This window comes from Coregonus lavaretus, assembly GCF_964263955.1.
Source record: "Coregonus lavaretus genome assembly, chromosome: 1".
Classification (NCBI taxonomy): domain Eukaryota; kingdom Metazoa; phylum Chordata; class Actinopteri; order Salmoniformes; family Salmonidae; genus Coregonus; species Coregonus lavaretus.
The window spans coordinates 23,828,743-23,845,716 of NC_139988.1; the positions used below are offsets into that span (position 1 = coordinate 23,828,743).

The 16,974-nt window shown below is 44.2% G+C and overlaps 1 protein-coding gene across 1 annotated transcript; it reads right to left on the minus strand.

Moving 5' to 3' along the window:
* Window positions 1–250: 250 nt before the first annotated feature.
* On the minus strand, window positions 251–12,540 carry timp2a (TIMP metallopeptidase inhibitor 2a). The gene is made up of 5 exons (XM_084161871.1): window positions 12,020–12,540; window positions 2,093–2,193; window positions 1,882–1,990; window positions 1,072–1,196; window positions 251–527 (listed from the first exon to the last, which is right to left on the minus strand). Exons 1-5 carry the CDS (start codon window positions 12,147–12,149, stop codon window positions 330–332), a joined length of 663 nt encoding a protein of 220 aa, XP_084017997.1. The 5' UTR covers window positions 12,150–12,540; the 3' UTR covers window positions 251–329.
* Window positions 12,541–16,974: the final 4,434 nt, after the last annotated feature.

Here is a 16,974-nt window from a genome sequence, read left to right on the forward strand (position 1 = left end):
GTTTAAGCAATTTGACAAATACCATTTAGGGGGCTAGGTGGAGCATCACCATACTATTAACATATTCAGTCCCTTTAGATCTGCAAACACAAGAAGAAGGGGTAGTAGCTAGGAGTTGTTTTTGGACCAGTAAACAATTTCACTGAGCTCTCTTAAAATCAATCAGCTTTGCCTCGTTATATTTTATATGTGTATCATATTAATATGTTGTCCTTTCACACAGAACTTATTTTCTCCCCTAATATTTCATGAAATGTTTAGAAACCATTTTTTTTCTTTAAATCAGGTTGTGCAGTGGGCAGCTGGAAGGGGGTAGTGTCAGAAAGTGACTAGGGGTCCTCGATGTCCAGGAACTCCTTCTTGGGCGGAGTCACACCGCGATACCAGGAACAGGAGCCGTCTGCCCTCTTAACGCAGGTGTAGTGGTTGGCTTGGCGACCGTGCACCTGCTTCTCTATCATCAGGTCTGTCCACAGACATTCCTCTGGAGCAGAGATGGCACAGGGCAGGGAGGGGCAGCGCACAATCTACACAGAGAGAGACAGATACACACATAGGTTAAAGGCCCAATGCAGATGTTTTTATATGAATATCAAATCATTTCTGGGTCACAATTAAGTACCTTACTGTAATAGATTTCCATTTTAAATGGGCAAAAATAGCTTTTTAGCAAAAAACTATTTCTTAAGTAAGAAATTTGCTAGGTCTGAGTGGGGAGGGGGAAACTAAAAACTAGCTGATATTATTGGCAGAGAGGTTTCGAACTCTGTTATTGATCTATTAACCAATTTACACTGTAAAGCTGAAACTCCCGCCCAATCAAACCTGCTGATTAGAAGGCCCTCTGTAGATTGTATTTTCAGGAAATAACTGATACAAATATATATATATATAAAAAAACACTTTTACAGTGTTAGTTTCATCAGCTGTTGTACAATATGATAGAAAACACAGGGAAAACAGAATTTTGACTGCACTGGGCCTTTAAGATTGGTTTCCCTACCCATCTACCCTTTCCACATCACTCTCCTGCCCTTCACTCCTCTTGCTTCCCACCACCTCCCTCCCTACCTTGCAGTCACAGCCCATCTGATAGCGCTGCGTCAGACTCTTCTTCTGAGTGGGGCTCATGGGCTCCCAGGGCGTGATGTAATCACACAGGGTCACATGCATCTTCCCACCTGCCTCCGCCTTGCCTGCAGGGGGCAACAGAGGGAGCGGGAGAGAGAGATAGAGAGAGGTGGGTGGAGACAGAGGGGGTGGGGTAAGGAGAGAGAAAGGTTCTCTCTAAAACAGCAACAACAGATGTGGTTCTGAAACGTGATGAGAGTAATTGAAATCGGACAGAAGCTTTTCTTTTACTCTCCTTCCCCCTCTTAGATCGGGGCAGACAGCGATAAGAAAAGGGAGAAGAGGGGGTGAGGAGGGACGAGAGGGGTGAGTTGTTGAAATGCTAGAAGGACAGAAACTGGTTTTCACCATACTGAGGTCCGTCCGGAATCCTAAAGGATCCAGAAGAAGGAAACGCTAACCTCAGCAGTTCCTGTTCTGGTGTTCCCTGTAATTAGGCTGAGTGTGTGAGTGTGTGTGTGTGTATAGGGAAACCAGAGCGTGCATGATCTAATGCCCCTCTGTGTCCCTCTTTACGTCTACTCTGTCTGCTCCAGTTGTGCTCACTCAGCACCATCTAGCATAGCCTGATCCCAGATCTGTTTGTGCCATCTTGCCAACTCCTATGGTCATTGTAACACCACTAACCGTAGGAGTAGGCAAGAAAACACAAACAGCTCTGGGATAAGACTACTTCTAGCACACAGTGGAGGGAGATTACTACGCCATGTCATCAGTGTCTGGTCAGGTCAGACAGACGACTAGCCTTACCGGAGATGAGGTACTCCTTCTTGCCGCTGGTATCCAAGGTAACGCCACACATAGCGGAGACTGGCGAAGTGAAGATTGCCTCAATGTCCTGGTCAGGACCCTTAAACATCTACAACACAATCACAGGTAAGGGGTTAGATGAACACAGGTCTTATATCTAACAACACAACCACAAGTCAGTGGGGGTTAGAGGTCATAGATGTATTCTCACCTTGATCTGCTTGACCTCATACTGGATCCTCTTAATGGGGTTCCCATAGATATCATTCCCAGTATCCACCTCCTTCTCCCCCACCACCTTCGCTCGGATCACTGCAGGGAGACCGAGATATGGGGTCAGAGGACATCAAGAACACACACAGACCCAAAACAAAGCTTCTGTTTGAATACCTCCCTCCACAGTACAGCTCGTTAACCACCCGCAGATGGAGCCCAGGCAGCCTAAACACACTATGGCAGCCTGTAGATCCTACATCAATAAACCCCAAATACGGTGAGTCAAAACTTTGTTTTGACTGTTTCAGGATGTGAACTAGCTGCCACTACCATTCCACATCAAATCATGATTTGTTAGCACATATTGGCAGGGAGGGATGTGTGCTTTCACTGACAGAAACAAGGGAGTGATTGAGGCACATTATCAAGGGGAGAGAGCGAGAGAGAGAACAATGTAGTGACACTGAAGAAAGGATAGAGGCCAGATAAAGTATGAACGAGCTGTAGTTCGTGTGTATGTGTGTGTGTGTAAAACCTCACAGACTACATCAAGCTTCAGCTATGGGAAGGAAATGGAAAATGAGCAATACGCAAGAACGTACAATCACCAGAGAGAAACACACACAAACACACTCCACAGGGTTGACTGTCATTGCTCTAAACCCTTGGGTTCTCTTTATGGCATGGAACAGACACAAATATTTGGGGGGGGGGGGGTCAATGCTCTGTCTTTTGCATGCTTTTCTGCACATGTAACCACTTCCCAAGTTCATACACAGGGAGCTGACTGAGGCTGATGCAAAACACACACACACACCAAGTGCCAGCGGTGTACCTGGCTGGCTCCCTCTCCTGCATTCCGTGGAGTTTTTCCCTTTCTCGTTTCCTGACCTCATTTAGGCCCAGAGGCTAATGAGCACTAAGGACTCTGGGAATATAACAGGGCAGAGAGAACTAGCAATTGGGAAGAAAAAAGAAATTCATACCGTTACATATCGGGATATTCTTTTTGACAAGATATCGTATCGTTTTGATAATATCGCAATATTATTTTTGCGCTAGTTGGCTGAAATATTTTTTTATTTCCATGACTGATCAAAACGTGTTGTTTTCTCATTGCTCTCTTGTCCCTCTGCAGCAGACATACAGTGAGCAATTTGTTTGGACTATGGAATCACAATACAATCACAGTATTGAATCGCAATACATATAGAATCGTGAGAATAGCAATACATATCATATCGGCACCTAAGTATCGTGATAAGATCGTATCATGAGGTCCCTGGCAATTCCCAGCCCTAGAGAGAACGCTCAGCCCAGGGAAAAAGTGTGGGGGTGGCAGGTAGCCTACCGGTTAAGAGCATTGGGCCAGTAACCGAAAGGACGCTGGTTCAAATCCCAGAGCTGACTAGGTGACGCATCTGTCGATGTGCCCTTGAGCAAGGTACTTAACCCACCTGTAAGTCGCTCTGGATAAGAGCGTCTGCTAAATGACAAAACATTTTAAGGGATTCTGTGATTTGGGACTGCTGCCTGTTTAATGACTTTCGCAGGAATGATGTTTTCCTAAATAGGCCCCCCCCCGCCGCCGCTACTTCTTAACTAGGTCATATGAGCACCCCATGTTGAGAGGGGAGCAGAAACTCTAGGGTAGCAGAGAGAGAGAGCTAAGAGGTTAAAACACGCACACATCTCACCCCAATCATAGCTATGCAGAATTACTTATACATGTATAAATCACCAGCACTAAGCAATGTCTTTCCATGAAAACCATGCTGAGTTCCCCTAACCGTCCCCTCACTTATCCACCACACCACACCACTCTCCATCCCTCTCCCCATCAGAGCGGTGGTTCTAGGGGGTGACCTGGCCTCCCAATTCCCAGCACTTGCTGGAGCAGGCTGGGAAGTCCCCTGTCTTTCCCGGGGAATGCAGATGTAAAATTAGCTGTAAGCTAAATCTGGTGCAATGCATCACTTCCCACTGGTTGAATCAACATTGTTTCCACGTCATTTGAATTAAATTACATTGAACCAACGTGGAATAGAAGTTGAACTGACATCTGTGCACAGTGGGTTCTCACTTCAGAGTGATGTTTTTGTTGTATATTGTCCCTGTCCAAATAAACGTAATAAATAAAAATTGTCTACAAGCTAGACATGGGAGCAGGGACGTGTGTGTGTGTGTGTGTGACACCAGGGAAAATGTTAAATCACGTAGCTGTTAGTGTCACTCCACTAGAAGATACAGACTCAGTGTGCTGTCGACTGGCGTAGTCCACACAGACAATATACACACACATCTCATCTTCATCCTATCATACCATCCTCTCCCTCTTCTTACTTACTCGGAGTATGGATGGGAGCTTAAGCATATTCTTGGCCTCTCTCTGCAAAGTCTAACTAATTTTGATGAGCTTGGTGGGACTGCTACACTAAGAGGTATGTATGCATTTATGTTATGTATGCATAGTCAAAATGACCAGGACACGGATGGGTTCTGAAGAGGAGCGAACACTGTTGAAAGTCAGAGGTTAGAGTATCCCACCCTGTAAATCAATAGTGTTTGTGTGTGTGGTTTGAGAAAGCGATGATCATAGAGGGGATGGTCAGAAGGATGGGTGGAGAGCGGGAAAGATAAAGTTTGTGCCATTTCCATGGATACCATACATATTTGAGAGAGGTCCTTGACGTTTATATATTTGTTCCTTTTGTGTACCCAAAACTGACAGCCAGATGGATGCATGAGAGAGAGCGACACATTTCTTTGTAGTGTATGCATGTGTGTGTGTGTGTACTGTTCTGTGTGTGTACTGTACTGCATGTCTGTGCAGTCTTGTGTGTGCACAGCACCCATCCCACTGTGCACAGAAGTAATTTCAACGACTAGTTTTGATTTACACTGAATAAAAATATAAATCCAACATGTAAAGTGTTGGTCCCATGTTTCATTAGCTGAAATAAAATATCAAAGAAATGTTCCATAATCACAAAAAGCTTATTTCTCTCAGATTCTGTCCACAAATTTGATTACATCCCTGTTAGTGAGCATTTCTCCTTTACTAAGATAAGTAATCCACCTGACAGGTGTGGCATATCAAGAAGCTGATTTTACAGCATGATCATTACACAGGTGCACCTTGTGCTGGGGACAATACATGGTCACTCTAAAATGTGCAGTTGTGTCACACAACACAATGCCACAAGTTTTGAGGGAGTGTACAATTGGCATGCTGACTGCAGGAATGTCCACCAGAGATGTTATCAGATAATTTAATGTACATTTCTCTCCAACGTTGTTTTAGAGAATTTGGCAGTACGTCCAACCGGCCTCACAACCGCAGACCACGTGTAACCATGCCAGCCCAGGACCTCCACATCCGGCTTCTTTACCTGCGGGATCATCCGAGCCCAGCCACCCAGACGGCTGATGAAACTGTGAGTTTGCACAACCGAATAATTTCTGCACAAATTGTCAGAAATCGTCTCATGGAAGCTCATCTGCTTGCTTGTCGTCCTCACCAGGGTCTTGACCTGAATGCAGTTTGGCATCGTAAGTGACTTCAGTTGGCAAATGCTCACCTTCGATGGCCACTGTCATGCTGGAGACGTGTGCTCTTCATGGATGAATCCTGGTTTCAACTGTACATTTTAGTCATTTAGCAGACACTCTTATCCAGAGTGACTTACAGGAGCAATTCGGTTTAAGTGCCTTGCTCAAGGGCACGTTGACAGATTTTTCACCTAGTTGTCTCAGGGATTCGAACCAGTGACTTTTCGGTTAGTGGCCCAACGCTCTTAACCGCTAGACTGGATTTACGGACATATTAAATCTCTCCCTATCCCAGTCTGCTGTCCCCACATGCTTCAAGATGGCCACCATTGTTCCTGTACCCAAGAAAGCAAAGGTAACTAAACTAAATGACTATCGCCCCGTAGCACTCACCTCTGTCATCATGAAGTGCTTTGAGAGACTAGTCAAGGATCATATCACCTCTACCTTACCGGTCACCCTAGACCCACTTCAATTTGCTTACCGCCCCAATAGATCCACAGACGATGCAATCGCCATCACACTGCCCTATCCCATCTGGACAAGAGGAATACCTATGTAAGAATGCTGTTCATTGACTATAGCTCAGCATTCAACACCATAGTACCCTCCAAGCTCATCATTAAGCTCGAGGCCCTGGGTCTGAACCCCGCCCTGTGCAACTGGGTCCTGGACTTCCTGATGGGCCGCCCCCAGGTGGTGAAGGTAGGAAACAACATCTCCACTTCGCTGATCCTCAACACTGAGGCCCCACAAGGGTGCATGCTCAGCCCCCTCCTGTACTCCCTGTTCACCCATGACTGCGTGGCCAAGCACGCCTCCAACTCAATCATCAAGTTTGCAGACGACACAACAGTAGTAGGCTTGATTACCAACAATGAGGAGACAGCCTACAGAGAGGAGGTGCGGGCTCTGGGAGTGTGGTGCCAGGAAAATAACCTCTCACTCAACGTCAACAAAACAAAGGAGATGATCGTGGACTTCAGGAAACAGCAGAGGGTGCACCCCCCTATCCACATCGACGGGACTGCAGTGGAGAAGTTGGAAAGCTTCAAGTTCCTTGGCGTACACATCACTGACAAACTGAAATGGTCCACCCACGCAGACAGTGTGGTGAAGAAGGCGCAACAGAGCCTCTTCAACCTCAGGAGGCTGAAGAAATTTGCCTTGGCACCTAAAACCCTCAAACTTTTACAGATACACAATTGAGAGCATCCTGTCGGGCTGTATCACCGCCTGGTATGGCAACTGCACCGCCCGCAACCGCGGGGCACTCCAGAGGGTGGTGCGGTCTGCCGAACGCATTACTGGGGGCAAACTACCCGCCCTCCAGGATACCTACAGCACCCGATGTCACAGGAAGGCCAAAAAGATCATCAAGGACATCAACCACCCGAGCCACTGCCTGTTCACCCCGCTATCATCCAGAAGGCGAGGTCAGTACAGGTGCATCAAAGCTGGGACCGAGAGAATGAAAAACCGCTTCTATCTCAAGGTCATCAGACTGTTAAAAACAGCCATCACTAGCACATTAGAGGCTGCTGCTGCCTATTGAAATCACTGGCCACTTTAAGAAATTGAACACTAGTCACTTTAATAATGTTTACATATCTTGCATTACTCATCCAATATGTAATTTATATACTGTATTCTATAATATTTTACTGTATCTTAGTCCATGCCGCTCTGTCATTGCTTGTCCAAATATGTATTCTTAAATTCCATTCCTTACTTAGATTTGTGTGTATTTGGTACATGTTGTGAAATTGTTAGATATTACTGCACTGTCGGAGCTAGAAGCACAAGCATTTTGCTACACCCGCAATAACATCTGCTAAACACGTGTATGTGACAAATAAAACTGTCAGAAACCATCTCAGGGAAGCTCCTCCGCGTGCTCGTCGTCCTCACCATGGTCTTGACCTGACTGCAGTTCGGCATCGTAACTGACTTCAGTGGGCAAATGCCACTGGCATGCTGGAGAAGTGTGCTCTTCACGGATGAATCCCAGTTTCAACTGTACCGGGCAGATGGCAGACAACGTGTATGGTGTCATGTGGCCGAGCAGTTTGCGGATGTCAACGTTGTGAACAGAGTGCCCCATGGTGGGGTTATGGTATGGGCAGGCATAAGCTACGGACAACGAACACAATTACATTTTATCAATGGCAATTTGAATGCACAGAGATACCATGACGAAATCCTGAGGCCCATTGGTGTGCCATTCATCCACCGCCATCACCTCATGTTTCAGCATGATAATGCACGGCCCAATGTCGCAAGGATCTATACACAATTCCTGGAAGCTGAAAATGTCCCAGTTCTTCCATGGCCTGCATACTCACCAGACATGTCACCCATTGAGCATGTTTGGGATGCTCTGGATCAACGTGTACAACAGTGTGTTCCAGTTCCCACCAATATCCAGCAACATCGCACAGTCATTGAAGAGGAGTGGGACAACATTTCACAGGCCACAATCAACAGCCAGATCAAGAAGGAGATGTGTGGCGCTGCATGAGGCAAATGGTGGTCACACCAGATACTGACTGGTTTTCTGATCCACACCCCTGCCTTTAAGGTATCTGTGACGAACAGATGCATATCTGTATTCCCAGTCATGTGAAATCCATATATTAGGGCCTAATGAATTTATTTAAAATTGTTGCATGTTAAGTTTATATTTTTATTCAGTGTACATTTGGTTGAGATGTCAACTAACTTGAATTCAACATGACATTAACAACAAATGTCACCATGTCATTGGATGTAGGTTAAAAGTTACGCGAAAAAAAAGACAATTCCCTTATTACATTGATGACTTTTTGCAACTCCAATCTTTTTCACGTTGATTCAACGTCATCATATTGATTTTCTGTTGCTGAAATTACGTGGAAACATTGATTCAACCAGTTTTTGCCCAGTGGGATGTCTCTCTGAAGTGGCGTGTGTCAGTGTCTGTAGCTGTCCCGCTGCATTAGTTTGGTGCGGAGCGGGAAAACCCCTGAAACATTCCTGTCATTCCTTGCAGCTACACCCCTCAGAGGAAGGAGGGAAAGAAGGGAGGACAGAAAGAGAGAAAGAGCGAGAGAGAGAGAGGAGGACTGGTGTGAGACTAATTCTGAGAGGGATTCTAAAGCAGAATTTATACTACCCTGCTTGGTCCATCTTAGTCTCCCTTGCTCGCTCTCACCCTCTCTTTATGTCTTCCTCATCCTGCTGTGCCACGTCCACAAACCAGGCGATACTCCTAGCCCCACAGCAGATGCTAAAGCACTGTAAACTCATAGGGGACTGTGCAGTGTTTCCCCTGTATTAATTTAGCAGCAGCACACCGCCACTGCTAAATTGTTGCTGCCACACCAAAAACAAACACACACACATTACCAAGAGTATGTGGACACCTGCTCTTTGAACATCTCATTCCAAAATCATGGGCATTAATATGGAGTTGGTCCCCCCTTTGCTGCTATAACAGCCTCTACTATTCTGGGAAGGCTTTCCACTAGATTTTGAAACATTGCTGTGGGGACTTGCTTCCATTCAGCCACAAGAGCATTAGTGAGGTTGGGCACTGATGTTGGGCGATTAGGCGTTCCAATTCATCCCAAAGGTGTTCGATGGGGTTGAGGTCGGTGCTCTGTGCAGGCCAGACAAGTTCTTCCAAATCGATCTCGACAAAACATTTTTGTATGGACCTCGCTTTGTGCACAGGGGCATTGTCATGCTGAAACAACTTTGTTGCCACAAAGTTGGAAGCACAGAATCGTCTAGAATGTCATTGTATGCTGTAGCGTTAAGATTTCCCTTCACTGGAACTAAAGGGGCCTAGCCCGAACCATGAAAAACAGCCCCAGGTCATTATTCTTTCTCCACCAAACTTTACAGTTGGCACAATGCATTCGGGCAGGTAGCATTCTCCTGGCATCCGCCAAACCCAGATTCGTCCCTTGGACTACCAGATGGTGAAGCGTGATACATCACTCCAGAGAACGCGTTTCCACTGCTCCAGAATACAATGGCGGCGAGTCCAGCCGACGCTTGGCATTGTGCATGGTGATCTTAGGCTTGTGTGGGGCTGCTCGGCCATGGAAACCCATTTCATGAAGCTCCTGATGAACAGTTTTGTGCTGACATTGCTTCCAGAGGCAGTTTGGAACTCGGTAGTGAGTGTTGCAGCACTCTGCGGTCCCATTCTGTGAGCTTGTGTGGTCTACCACTTCGCGGCTGAGCCGTTGTTGCTCATAGATGTTTCCACTTCACAATAACAGCACTTACAGTTGACCGGGGCAGCTCTAGCAGGGCAGAAATTTGACTAACTGACTTGTTGGAAAGGTGGCATCCTATGACGGTGCCACGTTGAAAGTCACTGAGGTCTTCAGTAAGGCCATTCTACTGCCAATGTTTGTCTATGGAGATTGCATGGTTGTGTGCTCGATTTTATACACCTGTCAGCAACGGGTGTGGCTGAAATAGCTGAATCCACTACTTTTGTATGTGTATATATATATATATATATATATATATATATATATATATATATATATATATAACACACACTTTGTTTAATATAACTTTTTGGGATGGAAAAACGCTTTCAGTGTAAACTTAAATGAGTATAAGTAGACAAAGTTTACAGACAAGATGATTGACCTACATATTTTTAAATCATACAATCTTTGAGAACTTGAAATCACCCCAGAAAGCTAAAACGATGAAACCAATTAAATTAAAATATGAATTTACAAGTACTTTTGGCATAGCTGGATTATTGGCCCCGATTCAGGTCCCCACTGATTTTGTGATAATGTTTGAACATAAGAACACAGAATTAGCCATGGTAAAATGCGTAGAATTGGAGGAAAACCTTTCTTATTGCTAATAGCACACCTGCCTGATAATATTGTATGGTGCCATGTACAGGCTATGGTAAAAGAGCCTTAAAATAATTTCTCAATATTGGGCTCATTTCTGGTGGGGATTATAGATACCTGGTATTGGCATCATTTGATTTTCATTAGTTTTGGAGTAGAATGTTATTTTAAAAAGTCACCAGAAATGACCTTCTCACAGTCTGCAGGGGCATGTTCCCGTGAACCCGCTGCAATCTTTGCCAACGCATTCAAAAGACAATCTAGGTGAAACAATGGTGTGTGTCTGTGTGTCACCTCTGCGTTACTATCTGACCCCGTCCTACATGTCTGCAGAATCGTCAGGTGGAGAAACAATGCAAACCTTCACATCTCTCAGACAAAGTTACTAATCATCATGTGAGCCAACCACCTCCATTACACATCTCCTGTTTACATTTGATGTGTTAGAAGTTGGTCAACCAATTCTCACCAGTGTGGAAAAGAAGGGTCGTTCCATGTCATTTCAGCAAGCCATGACACCCACTGTCTCAGATTGTTCTGAAATTGTTTCTGTAGTTAGAAACAGATAAGATAAGCATTCCGGAAACATTATTTTGTTTAAATATAATTTGATTGCACCCAAATTGGCCATTTTAATTTATAGGATTCATATCATATCCAATAAATATAGTACCTAACATCCAATTTGGACCAAACGTTTTTCTAACAATGAGTAAGACAAGGAATTCCCCATGTCTTACTCATTGTTAGAAAAACGTTTGGTCCAAATTGGATGTTAACAATGAGTAAGACATGGGGAATTCCTTGTCTTACTCATTGTTAGAAAAACGTTTGGTCCAAATCGGATGTTAACAATGAGTAAGACATGGGGAATTCCTTGTCTTACTCATTGTTAGAAAAACGTTTGGTCCAAATCGGATGTTAACAATGAGTAAGACATGGGGAATTCCTTGTCTTACTCATTGTTAGAAAAACGTTTGGTCCAAATCGGATGTTAACAATGAGTAAGACATGGGGAATTCCTTGTCTTACTCATTGTTAGAAAAACTTTGGTCCAAATCGGATGTTAGGTACTATATTTAGCTTATTATCTCAGAGATCAAATTATATTTTCAACTAAATAATGTTGCAGGAATGCTAATCTTATCCGTTTCTAACAGAAACGATTTCAGAACAATCTGAGATGGTGGGTGTCTAAATCCTCTTTCTTGTCCTTTTTGAGGTGGAACGACCCAGATGTGGCCCCCTATTCCTGAACGCACCACAAACTGAATGCACAAACTACAAAATGAACTACTGGACACACTTGACAGAGACTGTAGAAGTGACAAACTCTGCCACCGCTGCCAGCAGACTATGAGAAAACAGCCAGAACTGGCAAGCACACTACTACCTTCCTTAAAGGACCAGACCTGTTGACAGAGGCTGTAATAGAGACACAACAACAGAAGGTGCCCAGATGGTGCACGTGAGGGCGTAGCCTGTCAATCACTTACCTACGTCCGCGTTACAGAAAGCCTGTTGCGGGTGCACAGGGGCACAGCTACAAGCTTCCACTAGCTCCTCTGCCCGCCACAGAATCAGTACCGTCAGCGTACAGAGGACGCCGTTAATTGACAACGACATTTTCTCCCGCGTTGTTTACCTTCCTTTGAAATGCGGAAAAAGTGTCCCTATTGAGAGTGAAATCCGCTGAGCGCTGTAGGTGTGTGTGTCTGTGTGCGTAGGCTATCTGTGTGTGAGAGCCGCTACAATGACAATAATAACTGAAGAAGACCGCAGGTCCTGGGCCCCAGGCAGTTGAGCAGTTCCGAGCTGGAGGAAACTAAAATCCACCTTTAGAAAGTCGTGAAGGAAACGCTGCTGCACTGTCCAACAGTGTGACCGTTCACCGGAGTCTGTTGTTCTTTCTTTCAGGATCAGCTGGGTTTTAAGTCTGCTGCATGTTGGACTCCTCCCCCCTCGGTAACGATTCGTCCTGCGGTAGGGGCTGGAGCCATATGTTAAAAGTTTTCCTCTCCTATTCTCATCTCTTCTGAGTTGCATCCCTCTTCTCCGTCTGAAGCTACTGCTGACGTTATCAGCATATTTAGAGAGAAAGAGTGAGAGAGAGAGAACATTGTAAATACCACCAATATTTATCTGTTTATTTACAGTGAAAATATTAATACCCCTTAACTTATTCCACATGTTGTTGTGTTACAGCCTGCATTCAAATAAAAAAATAAAATAAAATAAATTATCTCACCCACATACACAATACCCCATAATGACAAAGTCAAAACATTTGTTCCAATATTTTTCACATTTATTGAAAATGAAATAAGTCTCCCGAGTGGGGCAGTGGTCTAAGGCACTGCATCGCAGTGCTAACTGTGCCACTAGAGATCCTGGTTCGAATCCAGGCTCTGTCGTAGCCGGCCGCGACCGGGAGACCCATGGGGTGACGCACAATTGGCCCAGCGTTGTCCAGGGTAGGGGAGGGAATGGCCGGCAGGGATGTTTGTAGAGCATGGTGTTTGCAACGCCAGGGTTGTGGGTTCGTTTCCCACGGGGAGCCAGTATGGGAGAAAAAAAAAAAATATATATATATATATATATATATAAAATGTATGCACTCACTAACTGTAAGTCGCTCTGGATAAGAGCGTCTGCTAAATGACAAAAAAAAAAAAAAAAAAAAAAAAAAAATACAGAAATATCTAATTTACAAAAGTATTCACACCCCTGAGTCAGAACATGTCAGAATCATCTTTGGCAGTGATTACAGCCGTGAGTCTTTCTGGGTAAAGCTCTAAGAACTTTGCACACCTGGATTGTACAATATTTGCACATTATTATTTTTTTAATTCTTCAAGCTCTGTCAAGTTGGTTGTTGCTCATTGCTAGGCAGCCATTTTCAAGTCTTGCCATAGATTTTCAAGCCAATTTTAGTCCAAACTGTAACTAGGCAACTCAGAAAAATTCAATGTCGTCTTGGTAAGCAACTCCAGTGTATATTTGGCCTTGTGTTTTAGGTTAGTGTCCTGCTGAAAGGTGAATGTCTCCCAGTGTCTGTTGGAAAGCAGACTGAATCAGGGTTTTCTCTAGGATTGTGCTTGTTCTTAGCTCTATTCCATTTATTTGTATCCTAAAAAACTCCCTAGTCCTTGCCGATGACAAGCATACCCATAACAGGATGCAGCCACCACCATGCTTGAAAATATGAAGAGTGGTACTCAGTGATGTGTTATTGATTTTGCCCCAAACATAACGCTTTGTATTCAGGACATAAAGTTAATTTCTTTGCCACATATTTTGCAGTTTTACTTTAGTGTCTTATTGCAAACAGGATGCATGTTTTGTAATATTTGTATTCTGTACAGGCTTCCTTCTTTTCAATCTGTCATTTAGGTTAGTATTGTGGATCAACTGCAATGTTGTTGATCCATCCTATCACAGCCATTAAACTCTGTAACTGTTTAAAAGTCACCATTAGCCTCATGGTAAAATCCCTGAGCAGTTTCCTTCCTCTCCACTAACTGTGGATCAGAAAACCAGTCAGTATCTGGTGTGACCACCATTTGCCTCATGCAGTGCGACACATCTTCGCATAGAGTTGATCAGGCTGTTGATTGTGGCCTGTGGAATGTTGTCCCACTCCTCTTCAATGGCTGTGCAAAGTTGCTGGATATTGGCAGAAACTGGAACATGCTGTCGTACATGTTGATCAAGAGCATCCCAAACATGCTCAATGGGTGACATGTCTGATGAGTATACAGGCCATTGAAGAACTGGGACATTTTCAGCTTCCAGGAATTGTGTACAGATCCTTGCGACATGGGGGCGTACATTATCATGCTGAAACATGAGGTGATGGCGGCAGATGAATGGCATGACAATGGGCCTCAGGATCTCTTCACGGTATCTCTGTGCATTAAAATTGCCATCGAGAAAATGCAATTGTTTCGGTACAGTTGAAACTGGGATTCATCCGTGAAGAGCACACTTCTCCAGCGTGCCAGTGGCATTTGCAAGTTGCCTGCGGTTGTGAGGCCGGTTGGACGTACTGCCAAATTCTCTAAAATGACGTTGGAGGTGACTTATGGTAGAGAAATTAACACGCAATTCTCTGGCAACAACTCTGCATGGCAATTGCACACTCCCTCAAAACTTGAGGCATCTGTGGCGTTGTGTTGTGTGACAAAGGTGCACCTGTGTAATGACCATGCTGTTTAATCAGCTTCTTGATATGCCAAACATGTTAGGTGGAAGGATTATCTTGGTAAAGGAGAAATGCTCACTAACAGGGATGTAAACCAATTTGTGCACCAAATTTGAGAGAAATAAGCTTTTTGTGTGTATGGAACATTTCTGGGATCTTTTATTTCAGCTCATGAAACATGGGACCAACACTTTACGTGTTGCGTTTATATTTTTGTTCAGTATATAACACTTGAAATGTCTTTATCTTTTTGAAATCTTGTTTATTCTAATAGTGTTTTGTTGATGTTGTTTTTGTTTCTCCTCACTTTTGTTTATTGTTTATTTCATTTGCTTTGGCAATGTATACATACAGTGTGTTTCCCATGCCAATAAAGCCCCTTTGAATTGAATTGAGAGAGAGAGAGACCCTCCTCTGAAAGGTCAGAACACTAGGGGTTTTCTTTTGACCCCATTGCACTGTCCCTCACCCCTGACCTGATACAGAGAGAGGTCAGGATTTACATCAGGCTTTCAACACTGCGGCTGTTGGTCACCAGAGTTAGGATTTAACGACCGACAGTTGACCTTTAAAACAGAATATGTTGAAGTACAGTGGGGAAAAAAAGTATTTAGTCAGCCACAAATTGTGCAAGTTCTCCCACTTAAAAAGATGAGGCCTGTAATTTTCATCATAGGTACACGTCAACTATGACAGACAAAATGAGAAAAAAAATCCAGAAAATCACATTGTAGGATTTTTTATGAATTTATTTGCAAATTATGGTGGAAAATAAGTATTTGGTCAATAACAAAAGTTTCTCAATACTTTGTTATATACCCTTTGTTGGCAATGACACAGGTCAAACGTATTCTGTAAGTCTTCACAAGGTTTTCACACACTGTTGCTGGTATTTTGGCCCATTCCTCCATGCAGATCTCCTCTAGAGCAGTGATGTTTTGGGGCTGTCGCTGGGCAACACGGACTTTCAACTCCCTCCAAAGATTTTCTATGGGGTTGAGATCTGGAGACTGGCTAGGCCACTCCAGGACCTTGAAATGCTTCTTACGAAGCCACTCCTTCGTTGCCCGGGCGGTGTGTTTGGGATCATTGTCATGCTGAAAGACCCAGCCACGTTTCATCTTCAATGCCCTTGCTGATGGAAGGAGGTTTTCACTCAAAATCTCACGATACATGGCCCCATTCATTCTTTCCTTTACACGGATCAGTCGTCCTGGTCCCTTTGCAGAAAAACAGCCCCTAAGCATGATGTTTCCACCCCCATGCTTCACAGTAGGTATGGTGTTCTTTGGATGCAACTCAGCATTCTTTGTCCTCCAAACACGACGAGTTGAGTTTTTACCAAAAAGTTATATTTTGGTTTCATCTGACCATATGACATTCTCCCTATCCTCTTCTGGATCATCCAAATGCACTCTAGCAAACTTCAGACGGGCCTGGACATGTACTGGCTTAAGCAGGGGGACACGTCTGGCACTGCAGGATTTGAGTCCCTGGCGGGGTAGTGTGTTACTGATGGTAGGCTTTGTTACTTTGGTCCCAGCTCTCTGCAGGTCATTCACTAGGTCCCCCCGTGTGGTTCTGGGATTTTTGCTCACCGTTCTTGTGATCATTTTGACCCCACGGGGTGAGATCTTGCGTGGAGCCCCAGATCGAGGGAGATTATCAGTGGTCTTGTATGTGTTCCATTTCCTAATAATTGCTCCCACAGTTGATTTCTTCAAACCAAGCTGCTTACCTATTGCAGATTCAGTCTTCCCAGCCTGGTGCAGGTCTACAATTTTGTTTCTGGTGTCCTTTGACAGCTCTTTGGTCTTGGCCATAGTGGAGTTTGGAGTGTGACTGTTTGAGGTTGTGGACAGGTGTCTTTTATACTGATAACAAGTTCAAACAGGTGCCAATAATACAGGTAACGAGTGGAGGACAGAGCAGCCTCTTAAAGAAGAAGTTACAGGTCTGTGAGAGCCAGAAATCTTGCTTGTTTGTAGGTGACCAAATACTTATTTTCCACCATCATTTGCAAATAAATTCATTAAAAATCCTACAATGTGATTTTCTGGATTTTTTTTCTCAATTTGTCTGTCATAGTTGACGTGTACCTATGATGAAAATTACAGGCCTCTCATATTTTTAAGTGGGAGAACTTGCACAATTGGTGGCTGACTAAATACTTTTTTCCCCACTGTACATCTATGACAACAGTTGAATGTATGGGGACACCTCTGGAAGTGACACACAAGACATAGA